The sequence below is a fragment of the Marmota flaviventris genome, chromosome 1 (genome assembly GCF_047511675.1).
Source record: "Marmota flaviventris isolate mMarFla1 chromosome 1, mMarFla1.hap1, whole genome shotgun sequence".
Taxonomy (NCBI): domain Eukaryota; kingdom Metazoa; phylum Chordata; class Mammalia; order Rodentia; family Sciuridae; genus Marmota; species Marmota flaviventris.
This window is the reverse complement of record NC_092498.1, coordinates 145,149,987-145,170,551: the sequence shown is the minus strand read 5'-3', so window position 1 is coordinate 145,170,551 and position 20,565 is coordinate 145,149,987. Positions and strand designations below refer to the sequence as shown.

Sequence of the window (20,565 nt, the reverse complement as noted above, 5' to 3'; positions counted from 1 at the left end):
TAAGAATCTATTATCTTATCATCCAGTTGTTTCCTTAGGGATAAAAAAGAATAGTTGTTCAAGGATAATTTAACAGATAATTCTCACCTTCTGTTAAGACCAACTTAAGTAAGTTATTGATTTCAGTTTCGCCTGGGTACAAGATATTTAAACCAGAGCTGAAATGACAGAAAAGTCAAAAAGTTTTTAAACAAATGTTTAGAATCTCTAAATATTAAATTTTTTCTTTTTATTAAAGGTGACAGTTTGATTACATAAAACTGAGGGCTGGGGATGTAGCTTGGTGGCAGAACACTTGCTTTGCATGTGGGAAGCCTAGGGTCTGATCCCTAGACCACAAAAGAAAAAAGAAAAAATATCCTGATTACATATATCTGAAGTAAGCATTTTAAATTATTTTTAATTTTCATTACTAAAACAGCATTTGAACCTAAAGTCACTGTTATGATTTAGTCCAATCTCTTCCCTGAAAAACAGGATCCCTCTCCTCCTTCTGTCTGTGAATTACTAACATGACAACTTGTGTGAGGTGCCATGTAGAACTGGTAAGCGATGAAAAATCAGTACAGTTGAGCCAGTTATAGAACAGATTGTGTCTCGAGTGCCCCTTCTCCCCATCACTCAAGAAAAGGATTCTTGGTTTTTCCAAAAAGGCTGGAAGCATAGAATGACAAATGGTATAAGAATTTTTCCTTATTCTTTTTTTATTGAAGTTTGACATGATGTACACATATTTAAAGTGCACAATTTAATAACTTTGAGATGCATATATACCTATAGAACCACCCTAAATAAAGCAGTGAATATACCCATCACCTCCACAACCTTCCTCATGGCTCCAGATGTTTTTCTTTTCTTTTTTGTACTGGGGACTTATCCCAAGGGGCACTTAACCACTGAGTCACATTCTCAGCCCTTTTTTATTTTTTATTTTGAGCCAGGATCTTGCTAAGTTGCTTAGGGCCTTGCCAAGTTGCTGAGGCTGGTCTTGAACTGATGATCCTCTTGCCTTAGCCTCCTGAGCTGCAGGGATTACAGGCATGTGACACTGTGCCCAACATGGCACCAGATTTCAAATACTGACTTAATGCTCAACAGAAAACAATCTGAAGTATAATCTACCATGGAAGAAAAAGAATTCCTTGCCCTCTGTGCTCACCCCTACCATATGACTCTTTCAAACCAACCACTCAGTTCTCTCTTGGTTACTAAACCAGACTTGGTGACATTAAGGCTACCCGCTTAGATAAAAAGTTCACCAAATTAAAAAAAAAAAAAAAAAGGTTAAATGACAATAGAAAATGGTCAATAAATTCACAAGATTTTAATCAGGTTAATAAAGGTCAATATGGTTGACATAACTTACATCAGGCCTTCTCTTATGAGAACCTCACAAACCTAGACAATAGATGTTTTTATTTGTTTTGTCCACTTTGAGTCAAGGTTGCCAAAGCTGGCCTTGAACTTGTGATTCTCCTGCCTCAGTCTCCTGAGTTGCTGGGATTGCAGGGGTACACCAACTCATCTAGCCAGTAGGTACTTGGGGAGAGGGGAGGTACCAGGGATTGAATTTAGGGGCACTTAGCCACTGAGCCACATCCCCAGGATTATTGTGTATTTTATTTAGAGACAGGATCTCACTGAGTTGCTTAGCAACTCACCTTTGCTGAGGCTGGCTTTGAACTCACGATCCTCCTGCCTCAGCCTAGGGAGCTGCTGGGATTTTAGGCCTGTGCCACTGGACCCCACAATGGGTACTATTTTTAAACCCGTTGAATAGCTGAGAAAATGGAAGCTTCAAACCAAGGTCTCAGTGAGTAAGGGATGGAGAAAAGACTAGAACCTAAGGTTGCTGGTTGCCAAAGCTACTCCTAACCACACTGCAACACTTCCAATGAGAACGTCTGATTGCAACACACTGTCCACTTACAGGGATTTTGTTTTCATTTTAAGGTTCAAAAGGTGGGATGAAGAAATGTAGGTGCACAGTTGCCTTTGGCCCAGAAGGACTAGCTCAAATCCCTATCTATATATCATTCCCAATGCACCAAGACTGGGCTGCTAACAGCTTGCAGGAAAGAATGCAAAGCCTTGCAGGAGGATAATTTTGCAGAGAGCACTAAGAAAAGGATTTGCTGTTTACCTGATGGCAAGACAGACTTCCTTCTGAATTTCAGGACAGATTTGATCTTTTGGTGCCATCAACAACTGCCATAGAAGCAGTCCTGACCGTCGAATGATGTCTCGGTTCCTTTCAGTTTGTGGGCTGAAGAAAAATTTAAACACCACCTACAGAAACAGAAGGGGTATGTCTAAAAGTGCTCATTCTACTGGGGATAAAATTATTCTCCTGAAGAAATCACATTTAGATACTCTTATAAGTAGACAACTGGGTAGATTATTAACTGCTATCTCTTGGGTAAAGGTATAATTATAGTAAATATTTTACATATATTAATTGCAATAAGCTAGATATAGCAATATTCTGTTAATTGCAGTGAAATGAATATGATTCTAATTATATGACTAAAAAGTGGCAAAATGCAAAACAGGAATGTTATTGAATTCTTACTCTGGTAGAAATTAGCTGGCTAAAGCTGAGGTTTGTGTTTTTTTCTCTACCACTTTCTTACCTCACATCAGTGTTATTTACCTGAAAGACAACGAGAATGCAGCGTATGATACAGGTATCTCCGTTAACCATGGCCTTCTCCATGATGTCACAAATGCTGCTCAGATGGTGGGCTTCAATTGGATGCTGCTTGCCCAAGACACTTGTGATGGGAAGATTGGGGTTGGTGGCCAAGAGATTGAGCTGGTGTATGCACATGGCACCAACGTGGTGCAGTAACTGGTTTATAACCTCATTTGTGGTTATAGCCTCTTCTAGAAGAGAAGATATAGACTCAGTGAGGAAAGATGTACTATAGATGGCCCCTGAGGAACAGAGCATGCGTGCACATCAATCAGGAAAGACTACTTGGCTCCTGTCTCTTCCACTGCTGCTGGAGAACAGAGTGTTCCACCACAGAGTGCAGGGGTGAAAACACTTGGGAATTTCAATTCTTTAAGAACAGAAGTAGTTACCACTCATTGAGCCTTTTTTTTTTATGCTGGGCAATGGGCTAAATGCTTTTTATACATTACCTTACAATATAGTTATAAATAAGTGAAAAATTAAAATTTCAGTCTGAGCATATGAGAGAATGGGAATCCATATACCAATATATGAAAGACTTCTAGGTACAGATTTTGAGAAAGAGAGAAGTAGGGAGTTTGTTTTGACATGTTTAGATGGAAATGCTTACTAGATGACCAAGTAAAGGTGAATGCGTAGTCTGGAGTGTAGGCGAGAGACTTGGGAGCCACTAATAAATAGGTGACTCTCTCTTCTTTTGCTATTTTTTGTTTGGCTGGTTGGTTGCTTTTTTGGTTTGTTTGTTTGTTTGTTTGTTTTTTGGTGGGAGGGGGGACAGCTTTCTGAAGATATAATTTGAATACCATAAAACACGATTCAAAATTAAAAAAAATTTTTTGTTGTTGTAGATGGACACAATACCTTTATTTTATTTATTCATTTTTATGTGGTACTGAGGATCAAACCCAATGCCCTACATATGCAAGGCAGGCGCTCTGCCACTGAGCCACAACCCCAGCCCTTAAATATTTATTAATTATGGTAATGATTAGGATATTTGTCCACAAATTCTCTGATAATATTCTTTCTAGGAGGTGGACCTTAGTTCCTCTTCCCTTGAGGGTGGTCTGGACTTAAAAACGTACTTCTAATAATGCATATGGAAAGTGAAAAGCAGTAACTTCACAGTGGAAGAGCCTGGTAGACATTACTTAAACAAAAGGATCAATTTTATTTTTTTGCAGTGCTGGGGATACAACCCAGGGCTTCACACATGCTAGGCATGAGCTCTACCACTGAGCTACAGCCCCAGCTCCAGGTGATCAATTTAAAAATCACTAGTAATAAATCAAGTTAACATGTATTCTGGAATATAATGTAACGTGAAGAGGACATCAGCTCTGTTGTAATTCTTCCCCAATATCCACAACCTCAGTTTAATCATGAGAAAACATCAGACAAACCCAAACTGATATGCATTCTTTGTTCCAAGTTTTCTGATTATTTTTCCCACCAACTCAAATCTGTTGCTGAGCTACTCTAATGAATGTCTCTCTACTTTTTAAATCCAGAATTTCCATTTTCTTCTTTTTTCTTTTTAATTTTGTTTGATTGGTTTTTGTTTGTTTGTTTGTTTGTTTTTGATGTTTGAAATTAACCCCCAAGCTAGGCAAGTGCTCCGCCACGGACCTACAGCTCCAGTCCTAAATAATTTCTTTATTGAAGTTTTCTGCTTGTTCAGTCATAGTATCATATTTTAATCTTTTCAGACATGGTTCCCTTCAGTTCTTCAGACATATATGTATTACGGCTGCTTAACGACTACATGTGCTAAGTACAATATGCATTTCCCTGCAGTGTATGTTCACTGATTTCTCTGCTCGAGTCGTTTTTGAAAGCCTTCTTTCTTTTTTTCATTTATTTTTATTATCTTATTTATTTATTTATTTAGGTTCTAGGGATTGAAACCAAGGCCTTGTGCATGCTCAGTATGTGCTCTACCACTGAGTTACATCTTCAGCCCTTGTTTTGAATTTTAAGTCTAGCTTCCCAGGGGATACCCCTGTTCATTGTCAACCAACAACTGGTACTGTGAGCCTTGAGCCAGTAACACTTCCATCCTGAATGGAGCTATGTATTTTGCAAGAAGGCATCAAAGTTCAGGCCGTGTTACACTCCATCCAGTTTCTACTTTCTGCTGGGACATCTCACATCTCTGTGTATCAATGTAGGCTCATATTGAGCTGAGACATCTGAACAGTTGGGCCTCTCCCAGCCCTCTTCTGTGTAGATGTGCAAGGAGCTTGTCAAGGTCCCCAAACCTCACTACTAAATTTCTAGCTAGCATGCTGATCTGCTGCTTGTGCTAACCAGGGTCATAATTTAAGCTGAGCCACTGGCCTTCTCTGTGTGTCGCCAAAGCTACTACTACTACTGGTGTGAGATTTTCTCCGCTCTGCTCCAAATCAAGTCAGCCCCTCTGGCAGCAAAACTGCTGCTTTTCACAGTCTGCCCCTTCCCCCAGGACTGCTGTGCTGAACAAACTTGAATGGGGGATGGGAGCAGTTCCAGCTAAGATCACCACAGGACTGGAGCCACTTCTCAATTTGGTGTGTCTTTGACCAATTTCCAGAGTCTGGTTGTTTTTAACAAATTTGTCTGTTTTAGGATTGCTTTATGGGGAGTGAAACTGCTGAGCTCTTCATTCCTCCACACCAATCTAGCTGACTTTAAAGTCACAAGATTTTAAGTGAATATTAAGAATTTTAAGAAACAAAGATCCTTCATTGGTAAATCTAAGTTTAGGTATGAATAAGTTGTTATCAATGTAAAGCATTATAACAGCATATAATTCCAAGCCAAATACAATAATAAACTCTTACACTAAAGTTCTGACAATGGAGGGACATATGGATTTCTCTTTGAAAAAGTCTATGGACTACTTCAAAACCTCTATTTATTTACATACTTATTTAAGCATAAACCAGCCTTTCAGGATCAAGATAACAAAGGATTGTGGGTTCCTCAGTTCCAAGGGGAGGCTGGGATGCATTTGTCAGTGCTCCATGTCCCTACCTACTTAGGTGCTGCTGCAGTCTGTGGGTGGGATCTTAGTGCAGGACCAAGAGTGCGCCTCACCTTTAGGCTCAGTGATGATGTGGCTGACTCCCAGCCTCTGGCACACATAATGGAAGGCTTGATTCCCAGGATTACACCACTGATCGATGTAATCATTTGAGCATGTCCACAGCATGTTGTTCACTGTATCATAACAGGCGCCTGTGGAGTACAGACATTATTTAGTTGTTGTGTAGCCAGCTGCCTGTACACATGTTTCTTACAAGCACTGCTAAAGAATGGAAGGGTAAGGATTCTAATGCTGACAACCACATCTCTGCTCTCACAGATTTCCTTGGCAAAGCACTAGACTGGGACTCAGCAAGAGGCCAGAATTTAATTTTCAGTTTTGCTTAACTCCTATGTGAGAAGGAATAAGTCTTGCAAAGCATATAGTTCTTAGCAACTGATTTACATGTGACCTACTTCCAAAAAGGGTTTAAGTGGCTTACATTAAAAACCTAGGTAAAAAGAGGACCAACTAACAATACATACAAAAAAAAAGCCTTAGTAATTAAGCCTAAAACTTAGACATGAGCTTCCTAGGAGCCAAACAAAGAAAATAATGCAACATATTACATCACGTTCGTTCTCTACTAAGCATATTCTTAACAGGAACTTTTTTATGGCAGAAACTTTGAGAATTTGTTGTAGGCATCATCATACAACCTAAGAGACAGTATCTTCAATAGCAGTTTATGCAGAAAATTTTACACATGGCAATTTCTTGTATTAATTCCTCAAATTAAAGAGTAGTATTAAAATTCTTTTCAGAAAAACTAGAATGCCACAGGAATTGACAAGATATTTCCAAATTGCAGAACCCTTGAATTTTCTAAGGAAACATGTGCATTTATTTCTTACCCAATCCTGGTACAAGAGCACCACGCCCCAGTGAACTTCCAGCAGCATCTATGAGATCCGCACGACTTGTGAACTGACCATCCGAAATATTATACACCAAGCTGGAGGCTAGGACTTTGGAAACAAACAGTAAGCTATTTAATGAGCCTAAAGACTACTTTTCAAAGATTGTAAGAGTTTGCAGATGAAGTGTCCCCCAAAGACTTGTGTGTTGAAGTCTTAGCCCCACAGGTGGAGCTTGTAGGAAATGACTGGATCCTGAGGGCTTCTGACCACACCAGTGGATTCATCCACTGATGACTGAATGAACTACTGGGAGGTGGTAGAAACGGAACATAGTGGGGCACAGCGGGGAGGAAGAAAGTCAGTGGGGGTATACCCTTGGGAACTTTATCTTGTCTCTAGTCCCTTTCTGACTGCTTCCTGGCTACGATGAGCTGAGTTCTTTCCTCTGCCATGCCCTTCCACCAAGATGTTCTACCTCAACTCAGACCCAAAGCAATGGAGCCATTTAATCATGGACTAGAGCCCCTGAAATGGTGAATCAAAGTAGACCTTTCCTCCGTAAAGTTGTCTACGTCATGGCAATGAAATGCTAATACAAAGACTTTTATTAAAATCACACCTTTTTTGTTGTTTTCTACTGGTGATAACAATGAGGAGGCAGAAAATATGCAAGACCACTAAAATAAACCATCACCACAATATCTTCATAAATTTAAAATTCATTTGGGCATGGTGCACACCCAGTAATGGTCCTGGGTACTGGGGAGGATGGAGAGGACCACAAGTTTGAGGACAACTTTGTAGCCTTTCTCAAAATAAGATCAGAAAGGCTAGGGATGCTACTCTGTGGTAGAGCACCTGCCTAGCCTACTGAAGGCCCTGGGTTCAGTCCCCAAAACCACAAAAACAAACAAACAAAAATTTATAATGAAATGTTTTTTAAAGTGTTTTTAAAATAGTAACTACTTCATGAAAGTTTTTTCAACATGGATTATCAAAAGGGCAACTGCATGAGTAGTTATGATTATTAATCTCACAGGCAGCAACATTCACAAGAAGCTTCACTTTTAAGTTGGTGCTCAGTAATGGCTGGTAGACACACAATGGCTCAATTGCTCTCCTTCAAAGTCAGATTTTGACACTAGCAGGCACTTAAGCCTCTACCCTTAACACAGGGTGGAGGAGTGTTGGAAAGCAATGGCTTCAGGTTTTTGGGTTTGAATACTAGCTCTACCACTTCTGGGTGACCCTGGGAAAGTTACTGAACCTCTCAGGGTCCTCATCTATAAAGTGGAGATAACAATAAAAGTAACTACTTGACACTGACTGTGAAGATGAGTTTAAAACATGAAACCTAGGTGTTTGTTACTAGTAGTGACATCCTGTTTTCTTCCCTATTTTAGAACATAAAATTCTGGCACTGTGTCTCTTGAATGTGTTTCTTCTTCTTGTTCCCATCACCTTAGTGATCCAGATCCTCATCCATCTGATTTGAGTGATACCCTAATCTATACTCTTTCTTCTCTATTTTCTACTATTCCACCCTGCACACCAACAAAATTATCTTCCCCCAAATCTCTTTTTCATTGTGCATATTTGCTTTCCCTCCACTTGACCACTTCTATGAGTAATACCTGTTTTCCATGCTTGACACTCAAGGCCTCAGGGAGTCTCTCCTTCCTGTCCCACTCCACCATGATCCCTTCTTTGATTCTGCAGCATGTACATCTGCTCCCCATGCTTTGAGCAGTGAGACAGCACCATCTACCGTCTTCTAGTTGTTTCACACATCTCTACGATTTCTCCTGACTAGACTAGGAGCTCCTAAAGGCAAACACCAGTTCTTCCTTGTACTGAGCAGCTCTCATAATAACCAATGTGGAACATGGCACAGAGGGAATTTAAGCATCTACCGATTTGTTGGGCTAAAACAGAATCACTGTGTCAACTATACCCTCCTGAAAAAATATGGCACCATTTAGACCTGCTTTAATCAACTGGGGCCAATTTCAATAGAATGAAAAAACATGCTAAGGAGACTAAAAAAGTTTAATAGGATTAATGGCCTGCAGAAAGACAAATAGCCCGATTTAAAAATGGACAAAGCATTTGAATAGATATTCCTCCAAAGAAGACACACATAGCTGGGAGCAGTGGCACACACTTGCAATCCCAGCGGCTCTGGAACCGATCACAAGTTCAAAGCCAGCCTCAGCAACTTAGCGAGACCCTGTCTCAAAATAAAATATTTTAAAACGGGCTGGGGATTATATTCAGTAATCAAGCACCCATGGTTTCAATCCCAGGTACCAAAATAAATTTTTTTTAAAAAAAGAAGATATTCAAATGGCCAATAAGCATATGAAAGATGTCTAGCATAAGTAGATGTGGGGCATGAGGTACTCTGCATGCATAAGGCTCAATCCCCAGCACCAAAAATAAATAAGTAAATAAAAACATATTTATAATAAGCTTAAACATTAGATATTTAAAATTTTCTCCTGACGTATAATGACATTGATAATTATTATTTTGTGTTATCAGAGTTATTGCAAAAAAAGTGTTTAACAGAGTAGTTTAAACTAATTAATAAGAAAGTCTTAAATTTCAGAGTTTGAGATAAATCAGGGAACGTGTCATAAATGAAATTCACTTACTTTTTAAAGATGACAAGCCACTTGTTCCACCAAAAAGAGAACGAGTGGCTGAGCTGCCTGATCCCCCTGGAGGTGGGACCAGCATGACCAGGTATGTGCCACAGGTATAAATGGGTGTCTTCCGGAGCATTTTCAGAGGTAGCCCACAGCTAGTATTTGCTGGAGAAGAAAATGAAAATGCTGAGTAAAAATACCTGACACAGATTAATTTGATTATCAGACCAGATTAGCATATAATGAAGGAGACCCAAACCCAAACAAAGATACACCTAAACTTACTAATGAAAAAAATAATTATTTTCTTGCTTCAGAGTCTGACCAAGACTCCTATTATATGGTATAACCATTTCCTTCTTTTTTTAATATTCAATTTTTATTTATCAAAAAAATGAGTGAGGAAATTCTTCCAGATGGTGTACACCTTGTTCTTCAAATTTTGACTTTAAGATTATTAATGTCACTTAATGATTTTTGCCTGAATCAGTCTTTATCGTAATTACTGAAAAATTATTTAATTACTAAGTTTATTTTCTTTGTCTCAAGGTCTGATGAACTCCAAAGCCAGGCTGGATCAGAAGGACTGTGTGGGGCCTTTGGTGCCTGTCTCTGCCTCCTGAAGTCCTGTTTATAATCTCTTATCTTCTCCAGAAGGCTTGGCTTAAAGTCCCATCAGGAGGGGACACTCCCAGAAAGACTTAAAAGCCTTAGGGACCAGGGTGATGATATCAAATATGCTGGATTTGTCTCTATGTTCACCATGTTCTAACTTAAGTTGCTGGCCAACCTGGTGCCACTGGACTTTTCTGTTGAATAAGCCAGAAGGATCCAATTCTTCCTCGGTAGTAATTTCCAAGTGCATCTCCTGGCACCTTGGTGATGACTGCTGACTCTCAGTAGGTCACTGATGCAGGTGGCAGGACATCTAGCCAAACTGAGTTCAGAGTTAAGTTCTGCTTCTGGCCTGAATAAGACACTGTTCCACATACGTATTTCAGAATACAAGCTTCCTGCCTTGCTCTTGGGGATCAGCCTTGCTTCTGTCTTCTCTTAAACACTTTTAAACTCCACACAGATGGTTAACAGGAACTGAGAGAGGGCAGAGGATGAAGCATACTGGCAATGTGTCTATCAGGTAGAACCAGAACTAATTCTGCCCTACTTCCACTAATGCCAAAGTACTTTTCAGTTTGTGAAGGAAATTGGTTACCAGCAACAATGTTACCATTATAGTTTGGATCTGAAAGTTTCCCCAAATGCTCTGTGTTGAAGGCTGGGTCCTGCAGTAGCGTTCAGAGGTGGGGCTTTTGGGAAGTGAACTGGATCACAAGGGCTCAAGTTGGTGCCATTTTATGTGTCTTCTATACCTTGATCTGTGACGGAGACCTTGTCCCTGAAGCTGTTGGAAGGATTCATCAGGTTCTCTTTTTCTATGCACACTAGGTCTATTTTGAAACCAAATTTAGACTCTGGTCTCAGGAAGGCTGATTTCCTTAGCAAGCTGTTCTCTGGAATGAATCCCAGGGTAGGGGTTGTCCGTGAAGGCCTTGATGAGGGTGTGCAGCTGAGGGGCTGTAGGTGGCACAACACTGTCTGACCTCTGAATCTGTTCCCAAAGGTCATCTCACCCAGGGCCTTGGCTTGATTCCAAAGCCTCCTTAAATTCTGGCATTATCTGGAATCAGTGCCTAGCTCTGTGACTCTGAAACCAAATCTGGATTCTTGCCTCTTCAGTGCTGACTTCCAAAACATACTTTTGTTTGGTAGTGTAACTTGGGTGTGGCTTTTGGTTAGAGGTGTTGATAAGAATTTTCAGCAGCTCTTCAATGAATTTGGTGCAAATGTGCCTACAATTCATATGCACAGGCTTGAAGAGCTATCTTGCTCCAGTTGGAAAAGTTCTGATGTCTAGGTATCCATCTAAGAGCTGTTATGACCATTTCTTGAAGGTGTTCCCAATATTCAATTCCTTCATGATTCTAAAAATCCTTTCAAAAGAATGAATCCTCACATGATTAAATCTCAAAATAAGAATCCTACTTGTGTTCTCCTGAGGAAACTAATACTCTACTAAATATTCTTTTTCTTTTCATTTTACATAGAACAAATTCTTGATATATTTGTGATATTATATTAATTACAAATAATTTCAAATATGTAATCAACCAGAAGTTTCAACCTACTAAAAGCTTTCACAACATCTATCACAAAATAATACCTACATAATTTATGATAATCTATTAAACATATTTTTTTATTCATGTTCAGTGGCATAAATAATCATTAATAAAATAATTCTTATTTCTAATCAAGAGGTATAAAGCATACTACAATCTCCCTTATTGGCACAGCTGAAATGTGATGTGAATTTTTTTTCTGTATTTCTTACTGGCACATTATAATTATACATAATACATACCATTGTTACATATTCAAACATGTACATGATATAAAAATATAATTTGGCCAATATCATTCCCTAGTATTACCCTTTCCCTCTCCTACAGTGAAGTTTCCAAAGATGTTTTGTTTTGTTTTTCTTGTGGTGCTGGGTCTCGTGCATGCTAGGCAAGCACTCTATCACTGAGCTGCACCCCCAGCCCTGGAGTGAATTAAGGATTGTCCATATATTAGCCTAGTAAAGACTGATGATGTCAACAGAAAATGAAGCAGAGCACTTGACTTGGGTAACGATCAGGCTGTAAAACAGAACTTATAGCTTAGATGGATATCAAATCATTTTCAGATAGTTTAGATCAGAAAAATGAGTAAAGTGAAACCTAATCTATCTGATATTTGAATACTTGTACTTCTAAAAAGCACCATTTTCAAAAAAAAACTGTAACCCACACCAAATATATTATTAATTCAGGACATAAATTCCTAGCATAAATTTTCATAAATAAGAAACCCCTGGGCTGGGGTTGTGGCTCAGTGGTAGAGCGCTTGCCTAGCATGGGTGAGGCACTGGGTTATCTCCTCAGCACCACATGTAAATGAATAAATAAAATAAAGGTCCATCAACAATAATTACAATATTAAAAAAGAAAGAAAGAAGCCCCAAAACAGCAATGACTGGAGATTCATCAACTTTGTGGGCTTAACATTTTCACAAAGATGTCTTCTTTTTTTCTTTTCTTTGTTTTTTCTTTCTTTTTGTTTTCACTAAGAGTTGTTAATCAACATTCTTATTAACCTGGTAATAGGTATTAATTTGTCATGGAATGAAACTTCTAGATCCTCTGAATGTTCAATTAATTTTCAAAAGTCCAAAAAAAAAAAAAAAGAAAAAAGAAAAAAAATTTTCAAAAGTCCATTTAAGCTAGTAAATTTTTAATGTAGCAATATCAGACTAAATGAATACAAAGACTATAAATAAGAGTACATGAGATCACATGTTTTGAATACAGATACCAGTTTTAACAGAACTCTAAATATACTTTTGCCTTCTGAGGTCTTTTTTTTCTTAATATTGCATATATTTTCTTATCCAACAGATATTCCTTAGTATGTCCATTGTTTAGGTAGGACTCAATTTTCTCCCAACAGACAAACCAAGATCAAGAATTCAGCCTATTCAATGACTTTCTCAATAGGACCCTAAAGCTCAGGAAATAATGCACGAGTTAATAAATAGGCTGGCATCAAATAAAAAAGCTACTCCATAGCAAAGGAAACAATTAGGAATGTGAAGAGAGAACCTACAGAGTGGGAGAAAATTTTTGCTAGCTATTCTCCTGACAGAGGATTAATATCTAGAATATATATATATAAATATATATATATATATAAAGAACTCAAAAAACACCAAAAAAAAAAAAAAAACAAAGAACTCAATTACTAAATGAGCAAATAAATTGAACTGACACTTCTCAAAATAGGAAATACAAATGGCCAACAAATATATGAAAAAATGTTCAACATCATTAGCAATTAGAGCAATGCAAATCTAAATTATACTGAGATTTCATCTCACACCAGTCAGAATGGCAGTCATCAAGAATACAAACAATATGGCCTGGGGTTGTGGCTCAGCACTCGCCTAGCATGTGTGGGACCCTGAGTTCAACCTTCAGCACCACATAAAAATAAATAAATAAAATAAAGGTATTGTGTCCAACTACAACTAAAAAAAATAAATATTAAAAAAAAAGAATACAAACAAGATGTTATAAATGGATCTGGAGACTATCATGCTAAGTGAAATAAGCCAATCCCCAAAAACCAAAGGTCAAATGTTTTCACTGATAGGTGGAAACTAAACCACAATAAAGGGAGTGGGGAGAAGTTCAGTAGATTAGACAAAGGGGAATGAAGGGAAGGGAGGGAGGATGGGAATAGGAAAGACAGTAGAATGAATCTAACGTAATTTTCCTTTGTACATAAAGAAAATACCTAAGTGAATACCCTACCATCGTGTACCCACAAGAATGGGATCCTAATCAGAACAAGATATATTCCATGCTTGAATAATTTTATCAGAATGTATTCTACCATCATGTATAATTAAAAGAAGAACCAATTTTAAAAAGAATACAAATGATAATAAATGCTGGAGAGGACAGAGAAAAAGGAACACTTTTACACTGTTGGTGGGATTGTAAATTAATACAACCACTGTGAGATATCAGTATGGAGGTTTCTCAAAAGACTAAGCATGAAACCACCAGATGACCCAGCTATACTGCTCCTCAGTATTTAACCTAAAGAATTACAGTCATCAAAATACAGAGATACATGCATACCCATGTTTATATAGCAGCACAGTTCACAGTAGTCAAACTATGGAACCAGCGTAAGTGTCCAACAATAAATAAATGGAGAAAGAAAATGTGGTTCATATACACAATAGAGTTTTATACAGTCATTTAAAAAAATATTCTGGCATTTGCAGGAAAATGGGTGGAACTTGAGAACCTTATGTTAAATGAAATAAGCCAAACTCAGAAGGTCAAGGTTAGTGTGTTTTCTCTCATATGTGGAAGCTAGAGAGGAAGAATGAAAAGAAAGGTGGGGGATGATTACATGAAAAGCAAAGGGAGACCAACAGCATAGAGGAAGGGGATGAGGAGAAGAGAAGAGGGGAAGGAAGGGGAAGTGCCAGGGAGGGTATTGGCCAAACTATATTGTTATGTTGTGTGCATGTGTTGATATATAACAACAAATCCCACCATAAAGTACAACTATAATGTACCAATAAAAAATGTGGAGGAAAATAAAACACTTCATTCATCCTGTCATGAAAATATTTACATAGGTGAAAAAGAACTGCCCTATGAAAGTATTTCCTGAACTCAAATTACACACTCATTCAAGTTATAACTATTAATACTTTCTCACTTATGTTTAGTATAAGCAAGGCCTGAGGCAATACAATAATAGCCTTAAATTCTAATAAAAACTAATAAGGATTTATTTAATAGTCTTTAATGAATGAACCATAAATATTTTTATTTCCTAGTGTTTCAAACGCTAAAAAGACTAAAGCATAAAACTGCAATAAGTTCATATTAAGATACATTTTTCTATATATGGCATCTTTTTCTAAATTTATCTTTTACTGCACTTCATGATTTGTCATAAACCAAGGCAGTTGATATATAAGCTGTTAACTTTCTTAGAATAATTGTTCTTAACTTTTTGGGGGGGTGTTGAAAATCAGATGAAAGTTATGATGGACATATATGAAATGTTATTTAAAACTGGAAGAGCATGTTTATGAACCCATTAAAGGCTTATCCTAATTAGGAATTCCTGCCTTCAAGGAATAGACAGTGTTTATAATATGATACCTTTTATTTTTAAAAAGGTGAAAAAAGAAAACATATATTTGGCTTTAATTGCATTTGCATTAAGAAACCCTGGAAATGCAAATAAAATTTGATAACTATAGTTAACTAGAGGGGAAAAGCACACAACAGATTACCTCAGTGGGAATAAGACTTCTGTGCATGTGGGTTTAACATTTTCACCAAGATGTTTTTAATAAAACACATTCTTATTAACATGTTAATAGGTGTTAGGTTACCACATTGTTTTGACCTTCAGACTTTGTAAATATATCATCTATCTTAAAATATTAAATGATAAAAATTAAATGATAAATTCTAAATAACAAAATCTCCATTGTAGACAGTATATCTCTTGCCTGCTCAAGATTGAATTTAGTGAACATAATGCTAAATATCATCTTTCACATTCATGAATCATACACTAAACATGAAATCAATTAATGTATCCCAACAGTAATGATGGTAAGATATTCACAGGTAAAGCTAGACTGTTTTGAGTTATTTCAGATTCATATGAATTCATGTCCACAACCCACAACAGGAGTTAACCTGGAATGAAACTGGACAATGAGGAGAAGATCATATAAGATGAACTCTGCAAAGTAAAGCACTTCGGATGGCACAGAGTAAGTGCTCAATAAAAAGTTGCTGAATGGAACCATCCCAAGAAACAGGCCTGAAATGGCAGGGCCACCTACCTGCTTGATCCTCTTTCAGCGTGTTGGAGATGGTGGAGCCGGTCAGGGCTGCAAGGGTCGCTGATGGGGAAGCTCTATACCGAGAAAGTCTACTCAGAAGCATCTCATTAATGCTTTTGGCAGACTCACCCTCTTTTCGCATTAGAATTGTGCGTTCCTGAAGTGGGTTGGCTACAAATACACCATTTTCAACCTGATATTTAAAGAAAACAAGATCCTGAAATAATACCTGTTTCCATTTAGTTAAAAAATTATTACTTGATATTATTGTGACCTCGTTGCTTAAAAACATTGCAAAATCTGCATCTGAGTACACTTACCCCTCAAAATTTAAGACCTCCACAGAAATTACTGCCAACAAAAGGAAGGCTATGTTAAGTCTGAGTGCTCTCATTTTTCATCATGGTCTATATTCAAAATGTAATGAGCCAAGTTTAAATTCTAGGAAAAGTTGTTGATTAAAATTCCTTTTACTCAATTCTATAGGCAACACTCACTAATCATGAGCCTCTGACAGGTACAAGTAAGATGAGAGGAAAACAAATCAGCCTTTGATTTACTGCTAAGGGGAGCTATGAGGTTAATGCCTTCTTGAAATACAGTTGGTGGCTAACATCCAAATTCTCCACCAGCAGTGATTCCCATTGGCCCCAGCTGCTCGGATGCTGGCAGAGCCACCAGGAGGGAGGCAGACTTTGCTGGGAACATACCCGACTTCACCACCACTGAACCCAGCAGTTCTTTCATTCATCAACTGATTATTCCCCAGGAAAATCTCTGGAATTATGATGCCAAAATCCCTTCACCAATCTGGAGCTTGACTTCCAGCAGACCACCCGGCTCTCACTTTTTCTTTTTCCCTGGCTTTCCTTCTTGATAAAAAGACCCTGACCACTTCCAATATCTCTTCCTTCTCATTTCTCTTCCAACCCAAGAATCTTTAGATGCAGCTCACTCATTCTTCGAGGCTGACCTTCCACTTCTGCACTCCCCTCCTCCTCTTCCTCATCAGTGTCCCCTTCTCTACAAACTTTCTTCTCTTTCTTTTTAAATATTCACAGTTCTCTGAGATCTTACACAAGACCTTGGTATTCCCTTAAAATACCACTTACATTCCTTGTCAGATATCTCAAATATATCCACTGCCCGCTCTAGACTGAGACTCCTGGATCTGGGGAGAAACAGGCCCCACCTCTGAAGGTAGGCAAGACTGGCCTGCGGTGGTGGGCTGAGGAGACAGGAGGAAATGGAAGTCTTCAGAAGCCAACAGAAAGTGAAGCAGGAATGCAAGGGAAAGTTGGTAGCAGAGAAGCTGGAGGCGCCCAAGGCAGCGATACATACAGTGATGAAGCGCTCACGAGGACTTCTTAGAGAGTGGGAAAACGCTGCCTGCTTCCTTACCCTCCGCTTCCTATTTGTCTGAGCTCAGCACCCTCGAAGGAGCAGACATTTTGATAGCCCACCAGAAACTTAAAACCAGAACCATCCACCTTCTTCTGGACTTCCTTGCAGACTGAGCGTGGCCAGCCCTCTTGGGATTCTCTGTCCCTAGTCATGGTGGTAGAACACGATCCTGGTTTGTTTCTTCACCCATGAGCACTCAGCTATAGTAAGGCACTAACTGTGCTACCGTATGGAGCCAGCCCAGGGTGCGCCGGCCCTCCTCTCTTGCTTCCCTGCTGCTTCCATATCTCAGCTTGCTGAAGTGGTGCTTGTCCAGGGTCAGCCCTAGCCTCTAGTCCTCAGACCCTCATCTGGACACTATCCCTAGACCTTTCTGTGGCTGGCTCTTTCCTATCATTCAGGACTCGGGTAGAATGTCACCTACTCAAAAAGGCCTTCCTTTATTGCCAGTCTGAAAGAGAACCTCCTCCATCCCCCAAGCCAGATCACATCACACTGCTTTATTTTGGCACAGCTCTTACCAGTCTATGGAACCATTTTGCTCATTGGCTCGTTCACTGATAGCCCTTCTCTTGCCCTGACTGCATGCTTGCTGCCTGAAAGCAGAGATCCTGCCTCTGCCTGGTCCCCATAAGGTTCCCAGTACTTAGGAAACCTTCAAAAAAACACTGAATAATCGAATCGAGGCTCTCTCTAACTCAACCTACCTTTCTGTGGCAACTCTGGCATTTTATCTACAGATCCATCCTTGCCACAAAGATCTAGCCCCACCTTTTAAATTTCCCCCAACACTCCTCATTGACATTCCTACTTGAATAACCCCTTGTCACCTAAAATGTAACATACCTACTTCTTGCTGCATTGCTTTACCCCTGCCCTCCTGCTGGATCAACGTTTAGTGGTCTTAAGTCTATTTATGTTGCACAACTCTAAATATAACCCTGCAAAGACAGCCAAGATAAAAATCAATCACTTTAAGCTTGGCATTCAAAAACATTACCCATCTGGCCCTATGAGAAAATCAATGGATAACTTAAAAAAAAAAAAAAAACTGCATTATTGTATTTCAGTACTTTGAGGCACTGGGTTAGTTCCTCATATAAACAAGTAATAAAGATATAAAAACGGTATAAAAAATACAACTCAAAAAATTGAAAAAAAAACTGATAAAGCACCTTTGAGAAGCAAGGAGGATTGGGGTTTGCTGCACACATGGCCAATTGCTGGGAACCTCTACTTTAGCAGAGCAGCTCCTCAGAGGCTAACAAGCACTGGTTTAGGAAGGAGGGAGACAGTTGAGTGGGGTGAGGAGCAGCACAGTGCTGGGAGTGACAGGAGGCTGCCCTGCTGGCAACCACATGGGTTCAAGCCACTATCATCTGGAGCTGGATGACTGGACCAGACCCGCAACCAGTCTCCTGCTTCAATCTGGCTCCCTCTTCAGCTGCCTCAATCAACCTTTCTCACTACATGGCCCTGTCCTCTGCCCCCTGACTCTAGGCCCTGTTACTTGCTGTGCACTACCTGCCACTTCAGTTGGCCAAGACTATCCTAGTTTGAGCACTGAGGGGTCCATGCTCCACAGATCCCTCAATCCCAAGCAAACTGGAATGGCTGGCTACCCTGTGTATCAGTGGCTGCTTCTCATAGCTTAGGTCTGGGTTCAAGTGTCCTTCCTTGGAAAGTCCTCACCAGTAACCCAAATTAGAGTAGCTCCCCTTTCCCATCCACTATCACATTAGCTTGTTCAGGTGTCCAAAAATATGGTTTTTCCCCCTAATTACAAAGTTAACATATGGTCTCTCTTGGAAATCTCAAGGAGGGGGGGCGGGAGGGAGAAAGAGATCGAGATCATAAGTAAGAAAATAAGCCTGCAATGGTGGCTCTCAGCTATAATCTCAGCTACTTGGGAGATTAAGGAAGGAGGATCCCATGTCCATGAACACTCTCAGCAACTTAGTGAAATTCTGTCTCAAAAATGAAAAGGGCTGGAGATGTGGCTCAGTGGTAGAGCACTCTGGGTTTAAATTCCAGTGTCACAAAAAAAAAAAAAAGCCCCATTATTCTATTTAGGGATAGGCAGTAAATGTTTTAAGTTCCAGCATTTAAAGAAACCAAAGATAGCTTTGGATACCGCATGTTATTATTGGGATCAATAAAAAGATGCGTCACCAACTTTTAAAAAGAAGACATCCTGGGCTGGGGTTGTGGCTCAGTGGTGGAGCGCTTGCCTAGCATATGTGAGGCACTGGGTTCAATTCTCAGCACCACATAGAAATAACAAATAAAATAAAGGTAAATATATATATATAAAAAATACATTCTGAATCTCTTCCCTTTATGTCCCCCAAGACGACTTCACCCTAACAATGTGCTCTCTACCTGGTCCCCTGCAGTAGCCTCCTACTGATCCCATTCTTGCCCCCTATTTATGCTGTATTCTTTTAAAAAATGTTTCATTATGAAATTTTTCACAATACAAAAATAAATACAATAATTTTTTTAAAAATACATTTATACATCATCTGGATATGAGTTGAAAAATACCATATTTTCTTCATATATCCCAAACATCATGTTATTTCACCCTTACATGTTCAATATGTATTCCTATAAAATATATTTTCTTAAATGACTACAATGTAATCACACCTAACAAAGTTAACAATACTTCTTAACATGACCTAATTTTGAGTCCATAAATTAGATCCAAATAAAACAATTAGAACAATCTATACATTATATACATTTGCTTCATCTTTTTGGTCTCTTCTATGGTCATTTTGCTTCTAAGAGTCTTTATATATGGCTTTTGACTATTCTTGACCCAACACCTACAATAAACCTTTAAAACAAAATCCCATCGCCTTTCTGCTCAAAACTCTTGTCCAAGAGCTTCTCATCTCCCTGGAATAAAATCCAAATAACTGTCAGGTCCTATAAGCAAAGGGCCTGGCTGCTCCTCCCACTGTATCATCCATTGCTCGACTCACTCTCTCTTCCCTCTGCTTGAGCCACAAAGCTCTTCCTGCTGTCCCACCCTCAACAGGCCAAGCACATCCCTGCCTCAGGGTGGCTGCACAAGCCATTTCTTCTGTCTATAATGCTCCTCTGCCTGGTCTCACATGCCTCATGCCTTGATTTCTATTCAGGTCTTAGGTCAGATATCACCTCCTTAAGACAGGCTCCCCTGCCCATTACCTAAAATAGCCCACCTCCCAAAAAAATCATTTTTCTGTTACCTCACTCTACTCCATCTTCCTCATTATACTTATCACTGCTTGAAAGTGGATGCCTATTTCCTCTACTGGAATATAAGCTTCAGAACACTATGTTCCCAGCTCCCATGATACTACCTGGCATGAAGAAGGCCCTCCTCATTCATACCATTC

The 20,565-nt window shown here is 39.1% G+C and overlaps 1 protein-coding gene across 8 annotated transcripts in view; it reads right to left on the bottom strand.

Annotated features, from left to right (window-relative positions):
• The window catches only part of Hectd4 (HECT domain E3 ubiquitin protein ligase 4), a 177,402-nt gene that overhangs the window by 87,800 nt on the left and 69,037 nt on the right, over nt 1-20,565 (bottom strand). For all 8 annotated transcript variants that reach the window (XM_071617043.1, XM_071617024.1, XM_071617027.1 and 5 more), the window contains exons 8-14: nt 15,770-15,962; nt 9,283-9,441; nt 6,620-6,733; nt 5,777-5,917; nt 2,654-2,886; nt 2,144-2,289; nt 88-158 (exon numbers count right to left, since the gene is read on the bottom strand). In XM_071617043.1, the coding sequence (XP_071473144.1) occupies nt 88-158; nt 2,144-2,289; nt 2,654-2,886; nt 5,777-5,917; nt 6,620-6,733; nt 9,283-9,441; nt 15,770-15,962 (1,057 nt within the window). The remainder of the gene's footprint in view (nt 1-87; nt 159-2,143; nt 2,290-2,653; nt 2,887-5,776; nt 5,918-6,619; nt 6,734-9,282; nt 9,442-15,769; nt 15,963-20,565) is intronic.